Source organism: Vicia villosa, linkage group LG5 (assembly GCF_029867415.1).
Source record: "Vicia villosa cultivar HV-30 ecotype Madison, WI linkage group LG5, Vvil1.0, whole genome shotgun sequence".
Lineage (NCBI taxonomy): Eukaryota > Viridiplantae > Streptophyta > Magnoliopsida > Fabales > Fabaceae > Vicia > Vicia villosa.
In genome coordinates this window covers 162,983,598-163,007,327 of record NC_081184.1, presented here as the reverse complement: position 1 = coordinate 163,007,327, position 23,730 = coordinate 162,983,598, and the positions used below count along the sequence as shown (strand labels likewise).

The 23,730-nt window shown below is 33.9% G+C and overlaps 3 protein-coding genes across 5 annotated transcripts; all 3 read left to right on the top strand.

Moving 5' to 3' along the window:
* The first annotated feature begins 4,377 nt into the window (after positions 1-4,377).
* LOC131603624 (glutathione S-transferase T1-like) lies at positions 4,378-5,664 on the top strand. Of its 2 annotated transcripts, none has more exons than XM_058876016.1 (4): positions 4,378-4,572; positions 4,670-4,743; positions 4,906-5,075; positions 5,160-5,664. In XM_058876016.1, the coding sequence occupies exons 1-4, from the start codon at positions 4,502-4,504 to the stop codon at positions 5,370-5,372; spliced, it is 528 nt and encodes a 175-aa protein (XP_058731999.1). In that variant the 5' UTR covers positions 4,378-4,501; the 3' UTR covers positions 5,373-5,664. The 2 variants fall into 2 exon arrangements, with proteins under 2 accessions (XP_058731999.1, XP_058731998.1); XM_058876015.1 differs by having other exon boundaries at positions 4,380-4,572; positions 4,903-5,075.
* Positions 5,665-14,719: 9,055 nt separating this feature from the next.
* Positions 14,720-19,568, top strand: LOC131603621 (probable CCR4-associated factor 1 homolog 9). Its single transcript, XM_058876011.1, has 3 exons — positions 14,720-18,781; positions 19,208-19,376; positions 19,490-19,568. The coding sequence occupies exon 1, from the start codon at positions 14,862-14,864 to the stop codon at positions 15,684-15,686; it is 825 nt and encodes a 274-aa protein (XP_058731994.1). The 5' UTR covers positions 14,720-14,861; the 3' UTR covers positions 15,687-18,781; positions 19,208-19,376; positions 19,490-19,568.
* LOC131603622 (probable CCR4-associated factor 1 homolog 11) lies at positions 19,339-22,277 on the top strand. Of its 2 annotated transcripts, XM_058876013.1 has the most exons (3): positions 19,339-19,376; positions 19,490-19,583; positions 21,373-22,277. In XM_058876013.1, exon 3 carries the CDS (start codon positions 21,397-21,399, stop codon positions 22,216-22,218), a length of 822 nt encoding a protein of 273 aa, XP_058731996.1. In that variant the 5' UTR covers positions 19,339-19,376; positions 19,490-19,583; positions 21,373-21,396; the 3' UTR covers positions 22,219-22,277. The 2 variants fall into 2 exon arrangements, with proteins under 2 accessions (XP_058731996.1, XP_058731995.1); XM_058876012.1 differs by lacking the exon at positions 19,339-19,376 and having other exon boundaries at positions 19,492-19,583; positions 21,380-22,277.
* The last annotated feature ends 1,453 nt before the right edge of the window (positions 22,278-23,730 follow it).

The following is a 23,730-nucleotide window of genomic DNA, read 5'->3' as shown; positions in this document are numbered from 1 at the left end:
TCTTCCAGAGAAACTTCATTCAGATTCTTTGCAATCTTGAATGCAGTCACCATAGGACCCCATCTTCTGGGTAAGCTTCTGATGATCTTCTTTACGTGATCAGCCTTGGTGTATCCCTTGTCAAGAACTCTCAATCCAGCAGTAAGAGTTTGAAATCTTGAAAACATCTTTTCAATGTCTTCATCATCCTCCATCTTGAAGGCTTCATACTTCTGGATTAAAGCGAGAGCTTTAGTCTCCTTGACTTGAGCATTTCCTTCATGAGTCATTTTCAAGGACTCATATATGTCATAGGCCGTTTCCCTGTTAGATATCTTCTCATACTCAGCATGAGAGATAGCATTCAGCAAAACAGTTCTGCATTTATGATGATTCCTGAAAAGCTTCTTCTGATCATCACTCATTTCTTGCCTTGTTAGCTTTACGCCACTGGCATTTACTGGATGTTTGTAACCATCCATCAGAAGATCCCATAGATCACCATCTAGACCAAGAAAGTAACTTTCCAGTTTATCTTTCTAGTATTCAAAGTTTTCACCATCAAATACCGGCGGTCTAGTATAACCATTGTTACCGTTGTGTTGCTCAGCAGAGCCAGATGTAGATGCAGGTGTAGACTTTGCAGTTTCATCAGCCATCTTTTACTGAAGCGTTTTTCTCTTCCTGAATCTTTTCTAAACACGGTTAAGTGCTTGCACCTTAGAACCGGTGCTCTGATGCCAATTGAAGGATAGAAAAACACTTAGAAAGGGGGGGGGGGTTGAATAAGTGTAGCTTTAAAAACTTGACAGATAAAAATAAATTGCACAGTTATTTTTATCCTGGTTCGTTGTTAACTAAACTACTCCAGTCCACCCCCGCAGAGATGATTTACCTCAACTGAGGATTTAATCCACTAATCGCACGGATTACAATGGTTCTCCACTTAGTCAGCAACTAAGTCTTCCAGAGTCTTCTGATCACACACTGATCACTCCAGGAACAACTGCTTAGATACCCTCTAAGACTTTCTAGAGTATTCTGATCCACACGATCACTCTAGTTACAACCTGCTTAGATAACCTCTAAGACTTCCTAGAGTATTCTGATCCACACGATCACTCTAGTTCCTTACAACTTAATGTAATCAATTCTAAGAGTATTACAATTGCTTCTTAAAAGCTATAATCACAAACTGTGATATTTCTCTTAACGTTTAAGCTTAATCTCACTAATATATTACAACAGCAATGTAGTGAGCTTTGATGAAGATGAAGATTCTGAGTTTTGAGTAGAACAGAGTTTCAGCAAGTTAATAGGAGTTGTTTTTGTTCAGAATCGTTAACCTTGCTTCTCATCAGAACTTCATATTTATAGGCGTTGGAGAAGATGACCGTTGAGTGCATTTAATGCTTTGCGTGTTCCGTACAGCATCGCATTTAATGTTATACGCTTTTGTCAACTACCTCGAGCCTTGTTCACGCTGTGTCTACTGACGTTGCCTATAATAGCTTTTAACGTTCCTTTTGTCAGTCAGCGTAGCTTGCCACTTGTACTTCCTTCTGATCTGATGTTTGTGAATACAACGTTTGAATATCATCAGAGTCAAACAGCTTGGTGCAAAGCATCTTCTGATCTTCTGACCTTGAAGTGCTTCTGAGCGTGATACCATCAGAACTTCAGTGCTTCTGATCTCATGTTCTTCTGATGCTTCCATAGACCCATGTTCTGATTCTGCTTCGACCATCTTCTGATGTCTTGCCAGACCATGTTCTGATGTTGCATGCTGAACCCTTGAGACAAAGCTTCTGAGCGCTGAATTATGCATACTCTTTATATATTTCATGAAAAGGAAATTGCATTGGATTAGAGTACCATATTATCTTAAGCAAAATTCATATTATTGTTATCATCAAAACTAAGATAATTGATCAGAACAAATCTTGTTCTAACAGCCGTGTGCGAGTATCCGAGGACGTGGGAGAGGGTACATCTGGTTCAGGATCTAGGAGTCGGCTGGCTCGGGCATCTTCTTCCCGCCAGCGAGAGGAGGAGGAGGAGGAGGAGGTGGCGGCAGTGACTTACCACGAGCCGGAGGGGGTACCAGATGTTGACCCTCCAGCCGGGGAGGAAGATGAGCAGGAGGACGGCTATCCGGGAGGGCCCTTTGACACTTCCGTGCTGATTCACTACCACGACCACGTCGCTCGGCGGATCTGGGAGGGAGAGGTATTTTTTTTAATTTAACTGTTTATTTGTCACCATTTTTTATAATTTAACCGTTTATTTGTCGCTTATTTAATATATGTCGCTTATTTAATATATGTCGCTTATTTGTTTTTTTTTGTAACAGGAGAGAGAGCCGCTGAAAATGGTGAACCACACCCGCAAGATTTTCAGTCTGTTTAAACCAGCAGCTGAGTGGTTTAACGACCATGTGCGAGGTTCAGGGTTCAGCGGGCTCTGCATGACGGGGTACACCACCATCAGCACCGGCATGCAGGGGGCATTTGTGGAGCGCTGGCACAAGGAGACGTCCTCTTTCCACTTGCCGGTTGGGGAGATGACGATCACCTTGCATGACGTGCAGTGTCTTCTCCACCTTCCGATTAGGGGGCCGCTGTTGACCCACTCCAAGATCCAGAGGGTGGAGGCCATTGAGTGGATGACGCTCTACTTGGGCATGGAGCACGAGGTTGCTCACTTTGAGTGCGTCACGACATCTGGGCCTCATGTCCGGTTCACCACACTGAGCATTTATTTTGAGCACCACCTGGACGCGGCTGCCGAGGCCGAGGGTGTGGGTAACGAGCTGTTCACAGAGTATCACCGCGGCTGCGCTCTCCGGTGTTGGTACATGCATGTGGTAGGCGCTGCATGCTTTGTGGATAAGAGTGCCAGGTACGTCGACGTGACCTACCTCCGCTACTTCATGGACCTGGATACCGTTCACCAGTGGAACTGGGGGGCAGCTACTCTGGCATATCTCTACCAGAAGATGAATGAGGCCTCCAACTGGAGGACGAGGCAGTTGGTCGGATCCTGCACACTGCTTACGGTACGTTTTATTTTAATACATTATCGTATTTATTTATTTATTTATGTTTCGTATTTATTTTTAATACATTATCGTGTTTCTGTTTCAGAGCTGGATCATCTCCTACTTCTCCCGCATCCACGGCTTTCACATCGATCCTGCGTACGTGGACGCCATGCCCAGGGCCGCCAGATACGCTCTCCAGAGGGGGAACGATGCGGTGGGACCATACGGTCTGTACTTGGACCGCACGATGCACGACGACGTCACCTGGAGGCCGTTCGTCGACTACGCTCAGATTGTCCCCTTTGACGGCATTGCTCTATATTCAGGCTGGTTGGCATGCGGGACCGGCATCATGGTCCGGTATCTCCCTGAGCGGTGCATGCGTCAGTTCGGATTCGTGCAGCGGATACCCAGGTCACCCTTTGAGGCAGCTCCCGACACAGTGACCCGAGTGCAGCTCACTGCCATATGGGAGGACTGGCAGCATCATGTGGTATCGCAGGAGTACCGTCTCACTCGGGTCACACAGGACTGGCACAGTGAGGAGGGGTACGTCACATGGTTCTACCGGGTGTCCCATCCTCTACTGAGACCCGACGTTCCCGACGCTCCTAGGCCAGCACATGAGGAGATCCTGGAGAACCAGCAGGCCGAGGATGACCACGCCATTGATCTCCTGCTGATCTGCCAGCGGATAGAGATGCTTGGGCGGGACGCCTTGGATCGGGGTGTCGTTCTTCAGGGCGGTCCAGATGCAGTCGCCGTGATGGAGGCGATCGTCACTGATGCGGGCCGTGCGGCGGAGTACAGGCGGCAGAGGAGGGCCCAGGGTGAGAGGGTTAGGCATACCCAGTAGTGGTCGGGTTTATTTATTTTTTGATTTCGGATTGTATATTCCGCACAGTATTATTATTATTTTCGGATTGTATATATTATTTTCATCGGATTAGTATTTTTTTTTGTTTATTTATCATATTAGTATTTTCAGTTTATCTATTGCTTATTTTATTTGCCGTTTACGTTTAATTCAAAATGCGAGACTGTTTTAGATAAAACATAAAAAAAACACAGTTTCTGCATAATTCGGAAATGAACTTCCGAATTCACCCCCCATGAGGTGTTTTCGGAAGTTCATCTCCGAAGACACCCCCCATGAGGTGTTTTCGGAGATGAACTTCCGAATTATGGAAATTTTTTTTTAAAAAAAAAAGCGCTTCAGAAGTTCATTTCCGAAGCAGGGGTATTTTGGGATTTTCGCTGGGGTGACCCCCATAGGGAGGTGGCTAAAGAAATTTTCATATATATAATATGATATCATAAGATGATGAAGATATCATTTCATATGATAAGATCATATAATGTGATATGATGTCACGTCACGGGCTAAGGCACAGAAAATAGTTGAAATAAAATGAAAGCTCCCAACCAAAAAAAGAAATTGGAGGTGAAGCGGTTGAGTTGAAAGTTGAGATCAGTGTGATGGAGAAGAAGCTGAAGGTGTATGCAGATCGTATGTCCCAACCATCTCGAGCAGTTCTGATATTCTGCAGGTAATTAATTCAACAAACTCGTCAATCATTAGTATGTTATATTTATGATTTTATCACCATGGATCAAACATTATGATCTAGAATGGATTTTAAAAAGGTTGAACGGCATCGACTTTGAGGAGATCAAAATTGACACCTCCAAACGCCACCAACTATCTCCTGAATATACAGGTATACAATCCAATACAACTTGTCACCTATATAGCACCGACACCTATGATTGTGTTTAATTTATTTAATTTTTTCAAATTATTATCGGTGTTGCCGTATTGTTACTTCATAGGTTGTAACTTAATTATGCTATTTATCTTGTAATTTATTTCATTCCAGAAGTTGGCCATCCACTGAATCCAAAAGCAGCTTCTGAAGCAGAGAAAATTTTATTATCTTCTTTATCAATTCTAGAGAAAATTTGGCTAAATGGAGATGGACGATTCCTTCTTGGTGGCTTTCAACCGTCTATAGCAGATCTCAGTCTGGTTTGTGAACTCATACAACTTGAGGTACGAAACTGAATGATGATTAGTACTATGATTGATTTTTTAGGAACTTGTGAATTTTTTTTATTCAAATGCAAATAAACATAGGTTTTGGATGAGAAAGATCGCAATCGAATATTATCACCGTACAAGAAAGTTGTTCAGTGGATTGAGGATACAAGAGCTGCAACAAATCCTCACTTTGAACAAGTGCATAATATCCTTTATAGAGTTAAAAAGAAACTCCAACAACAGCGTTCAAGGGATGCTGAAGCCGGGACTGAGACTCGCAACAAGATGGGGAGGCATTCTAAGATGTGAATTCAATGCTTTCATGTTTTTCGCAAGACTGGATCATTTGTAGCCTAAGTAGATTTTGTGAGTGAATAAGTAGAAGTCAGAATAGAAAAGTGGTTGTACTTGGAAACTTATATGATCATTATGTAAATTGCCGCGGTACATTGGAGGTGTATTATTCGCAATTGAATTAAAAAAGAACTACCTAACTCTTAGTGTCCAACATAATGAAATCTCTTGTAAAGAGATAGTGTGAAATGCTATTTCTTTCATGATTAAAATAGTAAATTACTGAAATGGAAAAGAATTATAATCATTGATAATCCAATTGAATATCAGGTGTGGATCCATTCTCAGAAACCAACTGAACTATTGATTAGAGTTGGAATTAAACTCTTAAGAATCCTTTAACATATATCCCTTATAATTTTCTAACTAATGAACAGAAAATAATACACCTCAAATTAGAGTGAATATCAACCACTCCAAGTTTGGAAACAGGAGAGGAAAAAGGATCAAGATGAAGGCGCGGAGTGAAAACATCAACAATTGGATGGATTAGGGAGAATCTTTGTAGGATTATATTGCAAACTGTGATTGGGATTCATAAGGGTGGAAGCAGGTTTGACGACCAATAGACCATAATCTTGAAGTAGATCCAAGCTATATTTTTTCTGGCATAATGAGATTTCTTGAGCTGATCTAGCTATCTCAAATTCAAGAAATTTTTTAAAGTGTTCTTAAATCTTTGATTCTAAATTGTTTGTCTAATACATGTTTGATGTGAGTAATTTCAAACAGGTTATTTTCTGTAAGGAGTAAATCATCAACATATACAAGTATAATAGTAAAAGAGGAATTATGTTTCTTGATGATCAAAGAATAATCATATTTAGACCGAGTATAACCTAAGGCAAATAAAGATGATGTTAACTTAGGTTTCATTCTCTATTAGACTGCTGTCTGTTTAATTCACACACAAGGTTTTTTCAAACATTTAGTCGAGGTAGACATTTCATATTACACCTTTTCATCTAAATTTTCATGTAAAAAAGATTTATTAATATCAACTTTTTGTAAAAATAAGTTTTGAGATGAAGCTTGTTGAGTGAGAACAGTGGACTATGAACGGTTAGAGAGGGGATGAATAGACCTCCCAAATTTAAAGTTTGAATTAAATTCATTTGTAAAAGATTTTTTTTTATTACAACCGGTTTAGTCTGATTCGGGGGTCAGTTCTGGCATCAAGTGGTTTCAGTCCCCTCCTTATCGCAGTTGCGGTTTAGCATCAATCACCACTAGATCAACTAACGATTGGTCATTTGAAAAAGGTTTTATCAAAGTTTCAAAAGGACAAAAATTGTGTGGTGGAAATATATTTAGCGTAAAAGAAATTATGCTTATATTGAGAGATTCACAAATATCTTTAATGAGTTCACAATATATCCAATTGAAATACTGATTATAAAAAAACCTACCATTTATGCAACAAATCACTACTAACAGATAAACCTATCAGCAAGCAATTCTAAAAAGCAATAGAAACTACTTAGTCATCCCACCCTAACCGCGTCTGCTCGCTGCGAGAGCGCTCGTCAGCATGAGCAAGCTATAGACATCCTTGTGCCTCACCTGCACAAGAGGCCCCACCTGCAGACCCTTATTCAGGAGGGTCCACACACACTCCGTTACTGATATACTTTAAGATCATGTGGCTCTGCATATCTGGGACAAAGAGGTATATTTCTCAACGGTTCAAATTTTTATATTTCAACCAAATTCAATTCGACTGAGACTGTTATATTTTATTTTAAATAGGAACAGTTGTGTTTAAAATCAGCTAGCCATTTCAGAAAGATTCACAGGCTTTCTCAGCCTCAGGAAGAGTGGTTCCTTAATGTACTACGGGCCTCTGATCTTGCAGGTCTTTGTGCTTTTGGGCACTCCGCCATCAGGCATGGCATGCAGGTGATATTTGTTGAAAGATGGCATAGTGAAACATCATCTTTCCACCTCCTTATTAGCGATATGACTATTACATTAGATGATGTCGCTTTCCACCTACACCTTCCCATCTGAGGAAAGATGCTTGATGATTCTAATATCACCAGGGATGATGTAGGGAAATGAATGTGGTTTATTTGGGAGCTCACCCTGAGCCAGCCATGAGCTAGTGTAATAGCACCAAAGGTGCACATGCCAAGTATTATTGGTTAGAGAAGTTGTATAACGACAACTTGGAGATAGCCGAAAACCCAGAGGCCGATGATCTACATGTTGGCTTCCACAGGGAGTGTGCATTGAGGTGTTTTTTTCCTATTCTTAGTTGGCATGCCATGTTTGTGGATAAAAGTGCAACCTACGTGGATGTGCCATACTTGAAGTATTTCATCGACTTAAACGCCATCCACGAGTGGAACTGTGGGGCCTCATGCTTCGTATACTAGAATTCCAAGCTGAGTAAGAGTTCTCGTTAGACGACAAAGCAAATGACAGGCTCATGCACCCTGCTTACGTTAATTTCCAATTCAACTATTAAGTTAAAAACAACTTTTTTCACACTTATTACTAATATTTTTTTCTTATTCATTTTCAGGGATGGATCCTTGCCCACTATCATTGCATACACGTGTTTGGGTATGACCCATCATATACTGCGGATTACCTCTATGCTTGCTTGTATCTCATGCGTAGAAAGAATAATGTTGTGGTGTCGTTCCGTGTGTATATTGACTGGACTCAGCGTGACGTTGTATGGATGCCATACAGTACTCACCGGGGTAAAATTCTATTTGACCATATTTCATTATATCCCGAATGGCTGGCATATGAGACTAATATCATGTGCAGGAATCTGGAAGAGCGGTGCATACGGTTGTTTGGGTATGTGCAAATCATTTAGAGGTCTCCCTTCCAGGATGCTCCTAAGAGTATTATTTGTAGAACTCGGAAGACATTCTGGAGGATTTTGAGAGTCGTCTGGTATCGAAGGAGTATCAAATTCAGGAAGCCATATCTGAGTAGCATTATGCTGAGGGTTATATGACTTGGTTATATTATGTGTCATACCCTTACATGACATATACGTTCCTTAACGTCCACCTAGGTCTGCTCATGAGGAGATCCTGGAGAATAAGCAGGCCATGAATGACAATGCCATTGATTTGTTGGCGGTCTGTCAGAATAATATGCGGATTACACTTGAGGGCACGGAGTCTGGATTGTTTGCGAGAGATGGCGATGATGTGGTTGCCCTAGCACGTTTCATTCTTACCAAGGAACAAAATGATTTGGGTTATTGTAGGAAGAGGAGAAACTAGAGTGTTAGGATTAGGGATACTGAGTAAATTAAGCATTTGATTGTATCTTATATATTTTTTATACTTTGAAAATAATTTTTGTACTATGATTGACTTTTTGATTAATTAACGCATTACTATGTTCTTTAATATTCGTGTTCATTAATCTTTGAAACAAATAATGTCAATGTTAATCGAATTAACATTATTTTTGATTGAAAAATATACAATCTCAGTACACTATTTTTGCAAAAGAAACATGCAGACAAGAATTCAAAGATGAATCTCCGAATTTACTCCCTAAATAGTTCGCAGATGCATCTCCGAACTATTTTCTTAAGAAATGTGGTGACTCTTTGATTTACTAAGACGAAATGTGATTTTGAAGATGTATCTATAAATTAATCTTGGGTTTATTCGGAGATACATCTCTGAACTAAATTTAAATAAAAAAATAATATTTAATACATTCAAAGATCTATCTCTAAATAAACTTAGTGTATTTTGGGATTTTCAGAGGTATACTCCACTGTATAAAAATAAAAATATAATGAGAAATTGCTGATTTTTTTTAGTTAGGTTGAAAAAGTGAGACAGACAATTAATTTGTTATTGTCCCGTAGTTAGGAAAATAAATTTGTCTTTTTTAATAAATGTTCTTGGTCCTTAGTTAGGAAAACGAATTTGTCTTTTTTAATAAATAAAAGAGATAATAAACAATAAAAAATTATAAAAATTAAAATGAATAAAGAAGAAAATGTTTTGCTAAAGAAATTTGATTGCATAAAATCCAGTATATATTTTTAGAAGAACAAAAATATTAAACAAAAATCTAAGCATAGAAACAAGTTTTTTAAAACCTAATCTATATTGTTATAAAACAGACAAATAATGGAAAATAGATGTCGTGCAATCAATTTTTTTTTGACGAATTTACATAGTCACTTTATCACAAAATGTATGATCTTGATCACACGATCCTAAAAGAGAAAAAGTTAAAATCATCTTTTTAGGTTTTTCACCACCAGTGTAATCCAGTTTAGGTAGAGTTGTTAAAATGGGCTATTCGGCCCATTTATGGCCGACCCTCAAAGGCTGGGCTTTTTAAGATTGGGCCAAAAAAATCTATTGTAATATGGCCCTCAAAATTACTATTCGAGTCCGATCCTAAATGGGCTTCAAATTATCCGCCCCTAAATAGACTTTTTTAATAAAAAAATTAAAATAAAAAATCCATAATATTGACTATAAATAAAATAAAAATTATATTATTCTAAATATAATACATTTTTAAATAATATACTACGTTTTATAAATATTATAATGTATTTTTATATATAATACATGTTTAAATTGTATAAAATAATACTAAAAATATTTAACATAAGAGAAACTAATAGAATACAAGGAAATAGTATTGATTATATTGATGTATAATATTTAAAAGAGAAAGATTGAATATAATAGAGATAAAATTTAGTGAATTGAGAAAAATTAATGTGTTATTTTGGAGTAACATAATATAAGAATTAGTATAATTTTTTAAAATTTATAGCAATGCGGGCTTAATGGGCTACCCACTGTCCACATGGGCTAATCCTAATGAGGAGCGGACTTTTTAGAGCTGGATTAAAAAATCCGTAAAAATATGAGCTCTAATTTAAAGGCCCAAAATCTATAATTTTTGGGGTCAGACGGACCGGCCCATATGAACTAGCCCATTTTGACGGTTGTAAATTTAGGGGTCACTTCTTATATAATGTGGGTCCAGCAACATTTTTTTTTATAATTAAGAAAAGTCACTTATAAATAAGAACCGTCTGGGAAGCTTTACTACGTGACCTCAACAAATTTCAGTCCCAAATAATAGAAGGCGTCAAAGTTTGTAGATCCATTGACCTTGGACACGCCACTTGATTTTCCATTCATCCCACTTTACGCTGAATATGAGTTGAATGGGATAGCCAACAAAACAGACGCACACCCACCTCCTACACATAAATAACAATGGACGTTCTTAGTCAAATTTTGGACTAAGGTAGGCAACTATTATCATCAATATGTTGGATCAATTTAAATATTTTAACTTCTTAAGTCTTTTAAGAATTTTTTTTAGTGGAAGAGAATGAAGAGTTTTGGAGGAAGAGAAGAAGAAAAATATAAATAAATATTAGAATTAGAATTTTTAAAAGAATAAATTTATATAAATTGATAAATAAATATTTTTAATTAATATATTTTTAAATTTTAAAAAAATTATGACAACATAAATTCAATTTAAATTCATTTAACAAAACAGAGGCACATCTATCCACCCACACCACACCACACCATACCACACCATCTCACGTGATAAAAAAACACATTAAAGATCACACAAAATATATAAAGATGAGTAAAACTACCAAAGAAAAAAATGTCTACACTATTATTAAATCAAGCTCCAATGAGTAAAGTTGTTGACTCTTAAATAACATGTGAATGTTATGAATTTTATAATGAATTGATGAAAATGTTTAATTTTACTTATATTTAAAATAATTATTAATATGATATTTAGGCTTACAATTGGCTAAGTTAAAGAATAAGAGTATGTTTATTTTAACTTTAAAAAATAATTTTTTTATATTTTTAAAAAATATTTTTATAAAAATGTTTTTCAAAATATTCAACATTTTTTAAATTTATTTTTTATAGTTTAAAAGACTAAATTTTGATGAGGGAAAATTGATAACTCAAGTGCTATAATTGGTTAAGACGAGGTGTGCTCGGTTGCAATTGAGTGAAAATTATTTATGGGCTGCAAAACAATAAAGAGATCATCGGTGTAACCGAATACCGTAAATAGTTACCATAACTGGTTACCGTAATCGGTTATCACTGAGTTGATTTTATTTCTGTAACAACTGTAACCAGTTACAGGTCCGAGAATTCAGTTTTTATGTTATTTGGATGATGATATTTGTGTCCCAATCAACTTGTAATGTTTGTATAAATTTCTTGGAGGGATCCTCATCAATGTTAATGAAAATATACATTCTCACCCCCTCTCTCTCTCTCTCACCACATTCAAACCCTTATTTTTCACAAAATTAGTTATTCCATATTTTAACATTTGGCATCAAGAGCCTAGTTTGATCCACCAAACACCTAGTGTGCAATATGAATTATATACAAACCTTCAAATCCTTGACGCGGAAAATTACAAAAAATGGTGTAAGCAAATGAAAGTGTTGTCTGGCTACAAATATGTTCTTGAAGTGATCAAGAACGAGGTAAATCTCCTTGTGGAAGGTGTGATGGATGCACAACGAGTAACGTATAGGGAAGAGAAGAAGAAAGATTACAAAGCGATGTTTTTAATCCACCAATGTGTGCATGGTGACAAATTTGAGAAATTTGGTGATTGTGAATCGTCTAAGCAAGCGTGGGAATTCATGGAAAAGGCATATGCAGGGGCTGACAAGGCGAAGGTGACGAAAATTACTCGAATGATGAACACAATAAAGTCACATGGAGAAAATGTTACTGAGCAAAATGTTGTGTCAAAAATCAAGCGTTCTTTGACGGCAAAATTTGACAACATTGTAGTGATGATTGAGTAATTGAAGGATCTTGCAACGTTGATCAAAGAGGAGCTTCAAAGCTCTCTTGAGGCTCATGAGCAAATAATGGAGAAGAGAAATACTGACAAGGCAAGGTGGAGATCGCTTCGCAAGCTCAATTTAATGAGAAGAACAAGAAGTCAAAAGGAAAATGGTCCATGAAGAGTAAAAGGACTTTTTAGAATTTTGGTGGAAGAAAGTCTCAAAATTTAAAGAATTCGACTTTTCAAAAGGGTGAGAGCAACTGCAGCAAAAATGATGGTCAAGACAACTTTAGAGGTGAGAAGAAAAAGTTTGATAAGAGCAAGGTGCAATGCTTCAATTGTCAAAAGTTCGATCATTATATAAGAGAATGCAATACAAACAAGAAGTAACTTGAAACTAATAAAGCCAAGGTTGTAGGACATGAATTGGATAATGATAACACACTCTAGGTCATGATCACAGAAGGGGAATGTAGTAATAGAAAGTCTACAACTTAATACATCTTTATGTTTGGTGGAACACCAATCTAAAATACTCCCTCTATTTCACAATGACTATCGTTTTAGAGAAAAAATTGTTTTAAAATGAATGTCATTCTCACTTTTTAATGTAGAAATTATTGTTATTTTTCCAATTATGTCCTTGAATTATTACTCTATACATAACTTTCAGCACATTAATAAGTTAATTTAGTAAAAGTGCAATATCATATAACAATATTATTGCATTCCTTAATCTGTGTAGGGGTGTTCGTGGACCAGTTTGATTTTGATTTTGATTTTGAGAGAATTTGATACTCAAACCAATAAAAAATGTATGGATTGGTTTGTAATGGATTTTCATATTTTTTTCTGATAAAATCTAAACTGTACAAAACTAAAAAATAGCAGATTGGTTTGTGTTGTATTGATCGGATACATTAGAAACAAATGTATAAAAATATTTTTAAAAAATATCTAATTTACATCAACTAATTTTTCATAATAATATAAAATTCTTAATTTTTTTTCTTCATTTGTGAATGTCACCAATGACTTTTCATTTTTTTCTTCTTGAATTTAAATATCTTATACTACTTTTCATGATAATGATGATATAAATTTTATGAATTATTATGGTTGGTTCGGGTACACTGGTTTACGAGTAGAATTTTGGAAATCTGTTGCCCGAACCCATTAACATTGAGTTTCATGATTTGATTCGATTTTTTCCTTAACTAAAAAATCTTCGACCCAAACACCATAGTTTGGTTTGGATTCCGATTTGATTTAGATTTGCCCGAACCAATGAACACTATTAAATTTGTGTGCAAAAACTTTAAATGATGGTGATTTTAAAATGTAGGCAGTGACATTTTAAAAATAACAATTTAAATCAATTTTTTTGTTTAATTTTTTTAAAATAAATTTTAAATTATTTTTAAACAAAAATATATATCACTATAAAAATAATTTTAAAACCACAAGCCATAATATCAACTACACCATCAATCTCATCTAAATTGTTTTATTTTCATTATGCGTGGTTTTAAAAAAAAAAGTTTTAGTTTTGTGTGAATTATTCAACATATAAATATTGTTCAATATATAAATATTGTTGACATATTTAATATTCTCCTAGCTAATTAATTATCCAATCGACAAGTCTTTTGATCAATTGACCCTTCCACAACTTCTTAGAAAGAAGAAGGGTGTGAGAAGAGTTTTGTTTTATTACGGACCCATTTAAAAGAATATTGTTTTTAAATTACAAATTTTATTTTATCATTAAATTTCAAAAAATTGAATTAAAAAATAAAACATGTTTGTAATAATTGGTTTTATAGAACATATTATGTGCGGGTTTTAAAAAAAGTTTTAGTTTTGTGTGAATTATTCCAACATATAAGTATTGTTCAACATATAAATATTGTTGACATATTTAACATTCTCCTAGATAATTATCTAATTGACAAGTCTTTTGTATCAATCGACTCTCCACAACTAATAGAAAGAAGAAGTATGTGAGAAGAATCTTTTTATTACCGAACTGTTTAAAAGAATATTGTTTTTTAAATTTCAAAATTTATTTTATCAATCAATTTCAAAAAATGAATTAAAAAATAAAACATGTTTGTAATAATTGCTTTTATTGAACATATATACAATCAGATAATTTTATTGATGCCAATCAATTAATGTCTTTAGTGACATCATTATTATACCAATATTTATCATCTGAATCAATACAATCTTATTTTATTTATTTATTATGCCAATTATAAAATTCAAACCTTACCGATAGTTGATGCCGTCAAAGTGTGTGGACCCGTTGAACTTTCGTAGAACACCGAACTTGACTTCCTCATTCACATTCACCGCACTTTACACTGAATACTGATTAGTTGAATGCAATAGCCACCAAAAAAACACACGCAAATTCTACTGACTTGTAAGAAACACATTAATAACGTTCCTGACTATTACTCTCTAAATAAACAAATAACGTTCCCACTTTCCAAGCAATATCTTCTCCGTATTTCCTTTTAATATAAAACACCTCAATTTCTTCTCATCTCATAACATCACAAAGTATTGACTTCCAAAGCTTTCTTTCGGTCTCTCGTTCTTAGTTTGAAATTCAATATGAACAAGTTGAAGGAAGAATCCATCATCATCCGTGAAGTCTGGGCATCCAACTTAGAGTATGAATTCAGTCTCATCCGTCAAGTTATCCATCAATATTCTTTCATCTCACTAGACACTGAATTTCCTGGCGTAATTCATTTACCCAAAATAGACCGTCGCTATCTTACTCCCTCTGAACACTACCGTTACTTGAAGGCCAACGTTGATGCGCTTAAACTCATCCAAGTTGGTCTCACCCTTTCCGACGCTAAGGGAAACCTTCCAAATTTCGGAACCAATAACAGCTACATATGGGAATTTAATTTCTGCGATTTTGACGTCAATAATGATCTTTATAATCAAGATTCGATTAATATGCTCCGCCGTCAAGGGATTGACTTTGATCGCAATTTGTGTCACGGTGTGGATTCGGTGCGTTTTGCTAAGCTAATGTTCTCGTCTATACTTGTTTTTCACAAATCAATTGTTTGGGTTACATTCAGCAGTGCTTATGATTTCGGGTATTTGGTGAAGATCTTAACCCGGAAGAATTTACCAAACAGTTTGGAGGATTTTTTAACTATGGTAGAAGTGTTGTTTGGAAAAAATGTGTATGATATGAAACACATGATGAAGTTTTGTAATGCTTTGTATGGTGGTCTTGAGCGAGTAGCTACTACTCTTAATGTGGGTCGGGCAGTTGGAAAATCTCATCAAGCTGGATCTGATAGTTTGTTAACATGGCATGTATTTAAGAAAATGATGGATACATGTTTTATCAATAACATGGCTCAAAAGCATGCTGGAGTGCTATTTGGGTTAGAAATGATTGTAGTTAAATGAAAGAGAATACAAGATAATAATTGTAACCCAAATTGAAATATATAAAATATTTATTCTTTGATTGTTTAATAATTGTTTACTGCTGGAAACTTTGTGCCATTACTCATTAAGTTAACTGATATCAGTATCTGGAAATTATGATAATTGTTTACTGCTGGAAAACTTTGTGTCAGTCTCCTTAATTCATATGTTTTTTTAAGAATGTTTTCCTAACTGAAAATAAAGTGATATAGTAGAATTTAACTTACATAGTTACCTATGCATTGTCACATGTGATTTGATAACTAATTAATCAATTTAACAAATCAAATATGCTCATTATAATTCGGCTTCTAGCTTTTGTGGTGGTTATTGTGTTAGCTTGAGGGGTGGGAATAGAAGGCCTGATCACCCTTTGGACCATTATAAGTTTCGCTTAATGGGCCAGGAAATAGCTCAAGGCTTCGTTTCTTTTTCGATATTGCGCTCCCTAAGATGGCTAATTGCACCCCTTTTCATCAAATGTGTTTTCCTCCTATTTTTGATCAACCACTTGGCTCCCTTGATTGAGTAGTTCAGATTTAGGATTTTAAAATTACATAGTTATCCTCCAAGGATATGGTTCGTTTGTTCTCACTATTGGGGTGCCATTTGGCTCCCTTACCTCAGAGGGCTCTTTATTATTAGAGTCAGACCTAGCGGCAGATACACCAGCTTGTTTTACTTCACGACCTTCAGACGATTATCAGACTTTAGCCCTTGTCGATTTTGGTTCATCTTGTGGAGTTTGGGTATCGGACTCATGCTAACTTCCTATTATATATAGATGAGGTAACATCGTGTTCTTCCACTCATCTTCTATTGGTTTTTGTTCGCGGGATAGTGTTTCTATGCCTATATCAAAGAGTGGCATGAGTTCACATGGTTTTTCTTTATCAATTTGTCTTGAAGGGACTTCTTCTCCATTGTCTCCTTATTTTGTGACTATGGTGCCATCTTTAGATGGGGTTTTTGATGTGTTTTAGAGAGAAGATTTGTGTAATTTTGTGTTGAGTAATGAGTTAGAACTAGGAAGTTAAAGGCCCTAGAAAAAAAGATAGAAGCTAGAAATATGTCAGGTCGACAAGGGGTTCACGTCGATGTTAATTTTTTCTTTCTTTTAATAATAGAAGTTGGGGGTTTTGTATCAAGAAAAGTAAGGTGAGATCTTGGATATTTGTGGCAATCCAAAAGACCAAACTTAGTGGGGTCTATTCTTCTCCAATTCATTCCTTGTAAAGTAATTCTTGTTGTGATTGGAGCTTTTGTCCTTCTGTTCGGAGCAGTGGTGGTCTTCTTTCAATCTGGTGTAGTTTGAAATATATATATATATATATATATATATATATATATATATATATATATATATATATATATATATATATATATATATATATATATATATATATATATATATATATATTCTCCTTTTTCTAGTTCTAGTTCCTTAGGCGTCTGTTAAGGTTGTGATGCTACTAGCACATTGTGTTTAATTGGTAGTTAATGCTTATTCCAAGTGTTCCGTTGCTGATAAAAGAGTTATGTAAGTGAAGTCGTGCTCTCGTAAAATGGTATTTGGAGGTGCCATTTGGCGTGTCTCGGGTGATTTTGATTCTATTTGCTCTTTTAAAGAAAGGATTGGAATGAAAGTTATTCTAGTTCCTTTGGGTGTGGAACACCTAAAATTCTGAAATTTTATCTCTCAAATGGAGCTAATAAATTTACCTATCTTAGGAAGGAAGTTTACTTGGTTCCATCCAAATTGTAGGGCTGCTAATGGTACTGATATCCAAGGCTGGAAAGATTTTGTTGTGTTGAAGAAATTAAAATCTCTTAAAGTGGTTCTAAAAGCATGAATAAACAGTTGATTGATAATCTTTGCTCTCATATTGACAATTTTAAAGAGGTGGTGGATGCTTTGGTTGATTTTAGGACCTTATATGTTGAGGAGATAAAGTCTAGATCTGGAGCACTTACGAATATGTAGTCCTTGTTAAGAATTAAAGATTCTCAATTGTTCCAAAGGTCAGTTTTGGGAAGGTGACATAAACTCCGACTACTTTCATGCTTTTGTGAAAATAATAGAATGATATCATGGCATTAAGGTTGAATATGGTTGGATTGAAGGAGTGTATGATATTAGCCAAGAGATTTTTAGTAATTTATCAGATGTTTTTAATTAACCGAATATTGATAGGCCTCACATTGATGATGTTGCCTTCTGATCTCTTTTGGATGATGACAACCTTTTTTTGACAGATGTTTTTAATTAACCGAATATTGATAGGCCTCACATTGATGATGTTGCCTTCTGATCTCTTTTGGATGATGACAACCTTTTTTTGACAGCTCCTTTTAGCCTCTAGGAGTTAGATATTGTTGTTTCAAAGTGTGAAGGTAGCAAAAGTCATGGTCTGGATGAGTTAAATTTTTTTCTTCTTGAAAAGGTTCTGGAATATTGTTAAAGATGATTTGAGGATCATGTTTGATCAATTCTATTGTTTTGCATCTCTACGATGTACTTTTTCATCTTAATTTGTGACTTTGATCCTCCAAAGTTAAATCTCCAACTAAATTGGGTGATTTTGAACCGATTTCTTTGGTGGGATCTTTGTATAAGATGATGGCTAAAGATTTGGCCATTAGGCTTGGGTCGGTGATGGAGAAAATTATTTCCTCAAATCAATCAGCTTTTCTTAAAGGGAGAATATTGGTTGATGGAGTGGTGGCTATCAATGAGGTGGTAGACTTGGCCAGGAGATCTAAGAAATCTTGTCTTATTATTAAGGTGAATTTTGAGAAAGCATATGATTCTGTTAGTTGGAGCTTTTTTGGGTTATATGCTTATCGAATTTGGCTTTAATGAGAAGTTGAAGTCTTGAATAAAATCTTATGTGTTCGATGGTAACTTTGCTCAACTCAAGATATTAGCATCTAAAGGGTCTTGAAACAAGAGGTTCCACTATCTCCCTTCTTTTTACTAATTGTGGATGAGTCTCGAAGCGGTTTAATTGCTATAGGCTGAGGAGCTGATTGGTCTTTACTCAAGGTTCAGATTTGGATTGTTCGATTTGAAGGTATCTCATCTTCATTATGTTGATAATACTCTCCTTTTGGCAGATCCTTCTCTTGCAAACTTGTAAAGTATTAAGGAGATTCATAGAGGGGTTGAGACGACTTTAGTTGCTATGGGTTGATTTATGTCTTATTGACACTTAGTCTGATTTAAGGTTGGAATTGGAAATCTATAACCATGTGAAAGTTGTAATCAATGGAATTGACTCTAATAAGCAAGTTTGATATTGTTAAAAAGTCTATATAGTTTCCATTTATGTTATCCTGGGATATTTTTTTGTTGCTTTGACTCATTATTGCATTTCTTTTGTATGCTTACAATTTGAAGTGGTTGATCTTTTGAATTGTCTTAATGATTAAAATAATTAATGCTTGTAATACCATTTTTCTTTAGCATTTAGTCTAATACATTTCACTCTTATTTCCAGCTACAAAGACTAATCCATTTAATGCTGGAAAGCCTATCATCGTTATTTGAGTCCTTGGCCACCGGTGATCCGAATTTGTTTCTTGATGATCTTATTCCATCTTTATTTAAAATCCGCAAACTATCAGACATGTTTTATCATCTTCTTAATTATTTATGCGGGTACTGAGGTATCATTTATCAATGACTGCATTTCATTTCTTTACAGCTCTATAACAGATGGATTATATATTATGGTTTTAAATAAATGTAATGAGTGATCTTTATTGTGTACTGATAACAGTATTTTGGACTATGATGTGCTTAACTTTGGAAATGCCAACACTTTCTGTTGTTGGAATACTGATAAAAGTTGGAATTAAGATTGTCATTTACAGGTACCTAGAAGCTTATGACCTTAACTTCTATGTATCATATCCTTACAGCTTGTGTAGTTAGGACCTTTAATAATTCGTGAGCATGATTTAATGATCTTTTATATTTATTCTTATATCTTTACCTTTTAATATGGAGAATAAATATACCAAATAGAAGGGAGCCATATTTTTGTAAATTCAATAGTATTCATATTAAATTATTGTATATAGGAAAATTAAAGTCTCAATTTGTCAATTAAATTTAATTAATTTCTTTTTTTTTAATTTTGAAATGAATTTGCTGCAGATTTTCCTGCGGATATTTGATTTCTGCGAGTTTATCTGCAGATTGGGAAATCGAAACAGAAGAAAAGCCGCAGAAAAATTTTTAAGCTGAAATCCACAAAGAAAACAGAGTATTTCTGATAATGAGTGTCGTGAGATGTTTTTTATTAAAACTTTTTTTTGTATATTAATCTCTTCTCATGCATTCTCATTTATCATCACCACATACTCCATTAAAAAAACACAAACTCTAATTCAAAATCTTCATGTCTTCAAATGGACCCATTAATAGATAGTGAATTGGGCATCTCTTATTAATCAGTGAGTCACAAATTGAATTTCTAATTAATCAGTGATTGAGTAGCAAATTAATTTTCTAAAAAGTTAAAATAGAGTTATGTATTTTTTCATGGTAGAAGTTAAAGTCATAAAATAGAGTTATGCACTTTCCCATAAACCTCTATGTCATTACTTTGATAAATTAGGAGTGATAAGTAAAGTCATATGTAAATATATTTGACACAAACAAGTTTGTACATATAGAAGTGGATATAATTTAGGAATTAAAGAAATGTATATTAAGAGGAGAAACTTCGTAGTAGCATGTGACTAAATAATAATTATTAATTAAAAGTATTAGCATAACAACTAGCTTCAAAGTAATGAAAAGATTTTGTCAATCTAAACTAAAAAGTTTGAAATATATCCTTATTATAATCTAATATATATTATGGTCACGAGAGTGTATTCCTCTCAACGTCTCAGGTTCGAATCCTGTTAGGTATAAATTGTTTATTAAAAAAATATAATAAATATTATCTCATTCTAATTGTTATATTCCCCTTTTTTTTAGAATTTTACTGATTTAATATTATTAACTATTACTGTATTTTCATTAATTATAATAAATAATACAAACTAAATTATAATATTATTAATGAAGGAGTGTAATTAAAATAATAATACTAATTCAATTTATAATAAAAACAAAAATAAAAAGTGATGTTTTTTTGAAATAAATCTTTTCTTAAGAGTAGATATATATATATATATATATATATATATATATATATATATATATATATATATATATATATATATATATATATATATATATATAAGTATTTTTTTTTCTAAAGTAAATTTATAAAAATTAATATCTATAGGTAAAATATTATTTATATATTTTTAAAATTAATCTAAATAAATAATATCAGTAGATAATTTGATATGATCCGCACTTAAACTAGATTTGATATATTGTTGAGGTAAATCCGCCGGATACATTGAATAGTGATTAGTTAGTTGAAAGCACAAAGCCACCAAAGAGCAAACGCATTAATTAGTAGTAAATATTGTTACACTTTGCAAGCAATATCTTTACCATATTAAGTCTTTACTTTTAATATAAAACAGTCAAATCTCTTCTGATCTCATAACACCAAAAAAAATCTAGTATTCATTTGGACAGAGTTTACAGTCTCTTAATCTTAGTTTGAATTTAGTTTCAAAATCATTTTTTGAGGTCAAAGAATTCACAAATCTTAACATGAGGAAGGCGAAGGAAGTTATTATCCGTCAAGTCTGGGCATATAATTTGGAGTATGAATTCAATCTCATACGTCAAGCAATCTATCAACATCCCGTGGTTTCAATGGACACTGAATTTCCGGGTGTAATTCATTCATCAAAAATCGATCGTCATTATCTTCAATCCTCTGACAACTACCATTACTTGAAGGCTAATGTTGATGCTTTGAAACTCATACAAGTTGGTCTCACCCTTACCGACTTTGAGGGAAATCTTCCTGATTTTGGAAGCATTTATAGCTATATCTGGGAATTTAATTTTTGTGATTTTGACATAAATCACGATCCTTGTAATCAAGATTCCATTGATATGCTCCGCCGTCAAGGGATTGACTTCAATCGGAATTTTCGCTATGGTGTGAATTCAATGCATTTTGCTGATCTAATGTTATCGTCAGGACTTGTTTTCAATAAATCAATTGTTTGGATCACATTTAGTAGTGCTTACGATTTTGGATATTTGGTGAAGATCTTGACTCGAAAGAATTTACCAAATTATTTAGAGGAATTTTTAAATATCGTAGAAGTGTTGTTTGGAAAAAAAGTATTTGATATGAAGCACATGATAAAATTTTGCGACTCTTTGCATGGTGGTTTGGAGCGAGTAGCTGCTATTCTAAAAGTAGGTCGAGTAGTTGGAAAGTCTCATCAAGCTGGATCTGATAGCTTGTTGACATGTCAGACATTTAGGAAAATGATAGAAACTCATTTTATTGATAACGAAATTATAAAGTTTGAAAATCTCGCTGGAGTGTTATTTGGATTAGAAAGGGTTGTTTAGGGAAACCAAATACAGCAATTGTAAAATTTGAAATATATGAAAATTTCGTTCTTTGATTATTTTTATTCTTAGTTTAAAAGTCAAACATATAAAATTAAAAATATAATATTTTATATGGATCGGAGAAAGTTGTCTTTTTTTTTCATAGTTGGTAGTAGATTCGGATTTTAAAATTGAAACTATTTTTATTTATCAAATTAGAAATAAGAAGACTAGAATCATGCCTTTGTAATAGAGATGAAAAGTAAATTTAAGTAGTTGTAAAAATTGAGTTTAAATTAATAAATAAAAGCAATAGCCAAAAAATATTTAGAGATAAAATTTTTGTGAAAAGTTAAAATCAATAGAAAATGAAAAAAAAAGTTTTGATACCGTCAAGCTTTTTTTAAAACCATAAAATCAAATCTAAATGTTTAGAAAAACAAATATAATATTTTAAAAATATCATGTTAGTTTTTAATCAATAGGACCCATTTGTTTTAACTTTAAAAAAATTGCTTTGTATTTTTAATAATACTTTTATATCTTTTTTTAAATATTAAAAGTTTCATAAATTAAAAGATTAATTTTGACATTCGATAACATAAATATATAAGTAAAAATTAGAGCACAGTCTAAGTCAATTTTTTTTAAAAGATATATTTTTAAAATAATTTTTATAAAAAAAAATTGATTAGCTTTAAATTAAAGTGATGTTTTGAAATTTTAACATCTAAAAAAGTTATTATAAAATATTTAAAATAATTTTTTAAGAATAAATATATAAATTAATTTTTAAATTTCAAACTTTTTAAAAAAATTCTATCTTTTTAAATAAATATATGTAATATTTTAAAAATTATTTTTAAGAAAAAACTGAAACAAATAAGAACATAATCTTACGAGATAGACTAATAATTGAAGGCGTCAAAGTTTGTTGAATATGGGTATGAAACATGACTTTCTACTCATACCACTTCACACCGATTATTCATACCAGATTCGTTTTTTGGTTCTGCCCCATCGTTATCATTACTTTCTTCTTTCTTTGATTCAACAATCGTGCTCATTCTTTCTTTCTTTGTAAATCAATAGCGTACCATAGCTTCCTGACTTTTCTACCAATCCCATAATTCTCTTTTATCTACATCCTAGTGAAAACTCAGCTCTCATTCTCGTTTCAACCATACTCGACGACAAGAACTAGCACACTTGGGCTCGATCGATGCAAATTGCTCTCATTTCCAAGAACAAAGATGTTGTGGCAGTAAAGCGGAAAGCAAAAAGTAATAGGTTCATTATTACCGGGTGATATAGGTTATATCGTATCGTAGTCCACAGAGATTGGTAGAGAAAAATTTCCGTTCAATGTTCTCGTGTTCTGAGTTTCATGATTGGGTTACGGAAAGTAAAATGCGGGAAAAGTAAATAAAAGAAAATAAACAATCTTAATAGTCTAAGAGAAATAGTTATGGAATTGCATTTCATTCTACCCGTCGAATACTTAAATCTGAAGATCTATCGCTCAACACT

Excerpts from the sequence above, each read along its gene's own strand:
- LOC131603624 (XM_058876015.1), top strand. The coding sequence starts at position 4,502 with ATGGAGAAGAAGCTGAAGGTGTATGCAGATCGTATGTCCCAACCATCT. Across the intron at positions 4,744-4,902 it reads ACTATCTCCTGAATATACAG|AAGTTGGCCATCCACTGAAT; the intron begins GTATACAATCCA and ends ATTTCATTCCAG. Across the intron at positions 5,076-5,159 it reads GTGAACTCATACAACTTGAG|GTTTTGGATGAGAAAGATCG; the intron begins GTACGAAACTGA and ends AAATAAACATAG.
- LOC131603621 (XM_058876011.1), top strand. The coding sequence starts at position 14,862 with ATGAACAAGTTGAAGGAAGAATCCATCATCATCCGTGAAGTCTGGGCA.
- LOC131603622 (XM_058876013.1), top strand. The coding sequence starts at position 21,397 with ATGAGGAAGGCGAAGGAAGTTATTATCCGTCAAGTCTGGGCATATAAT.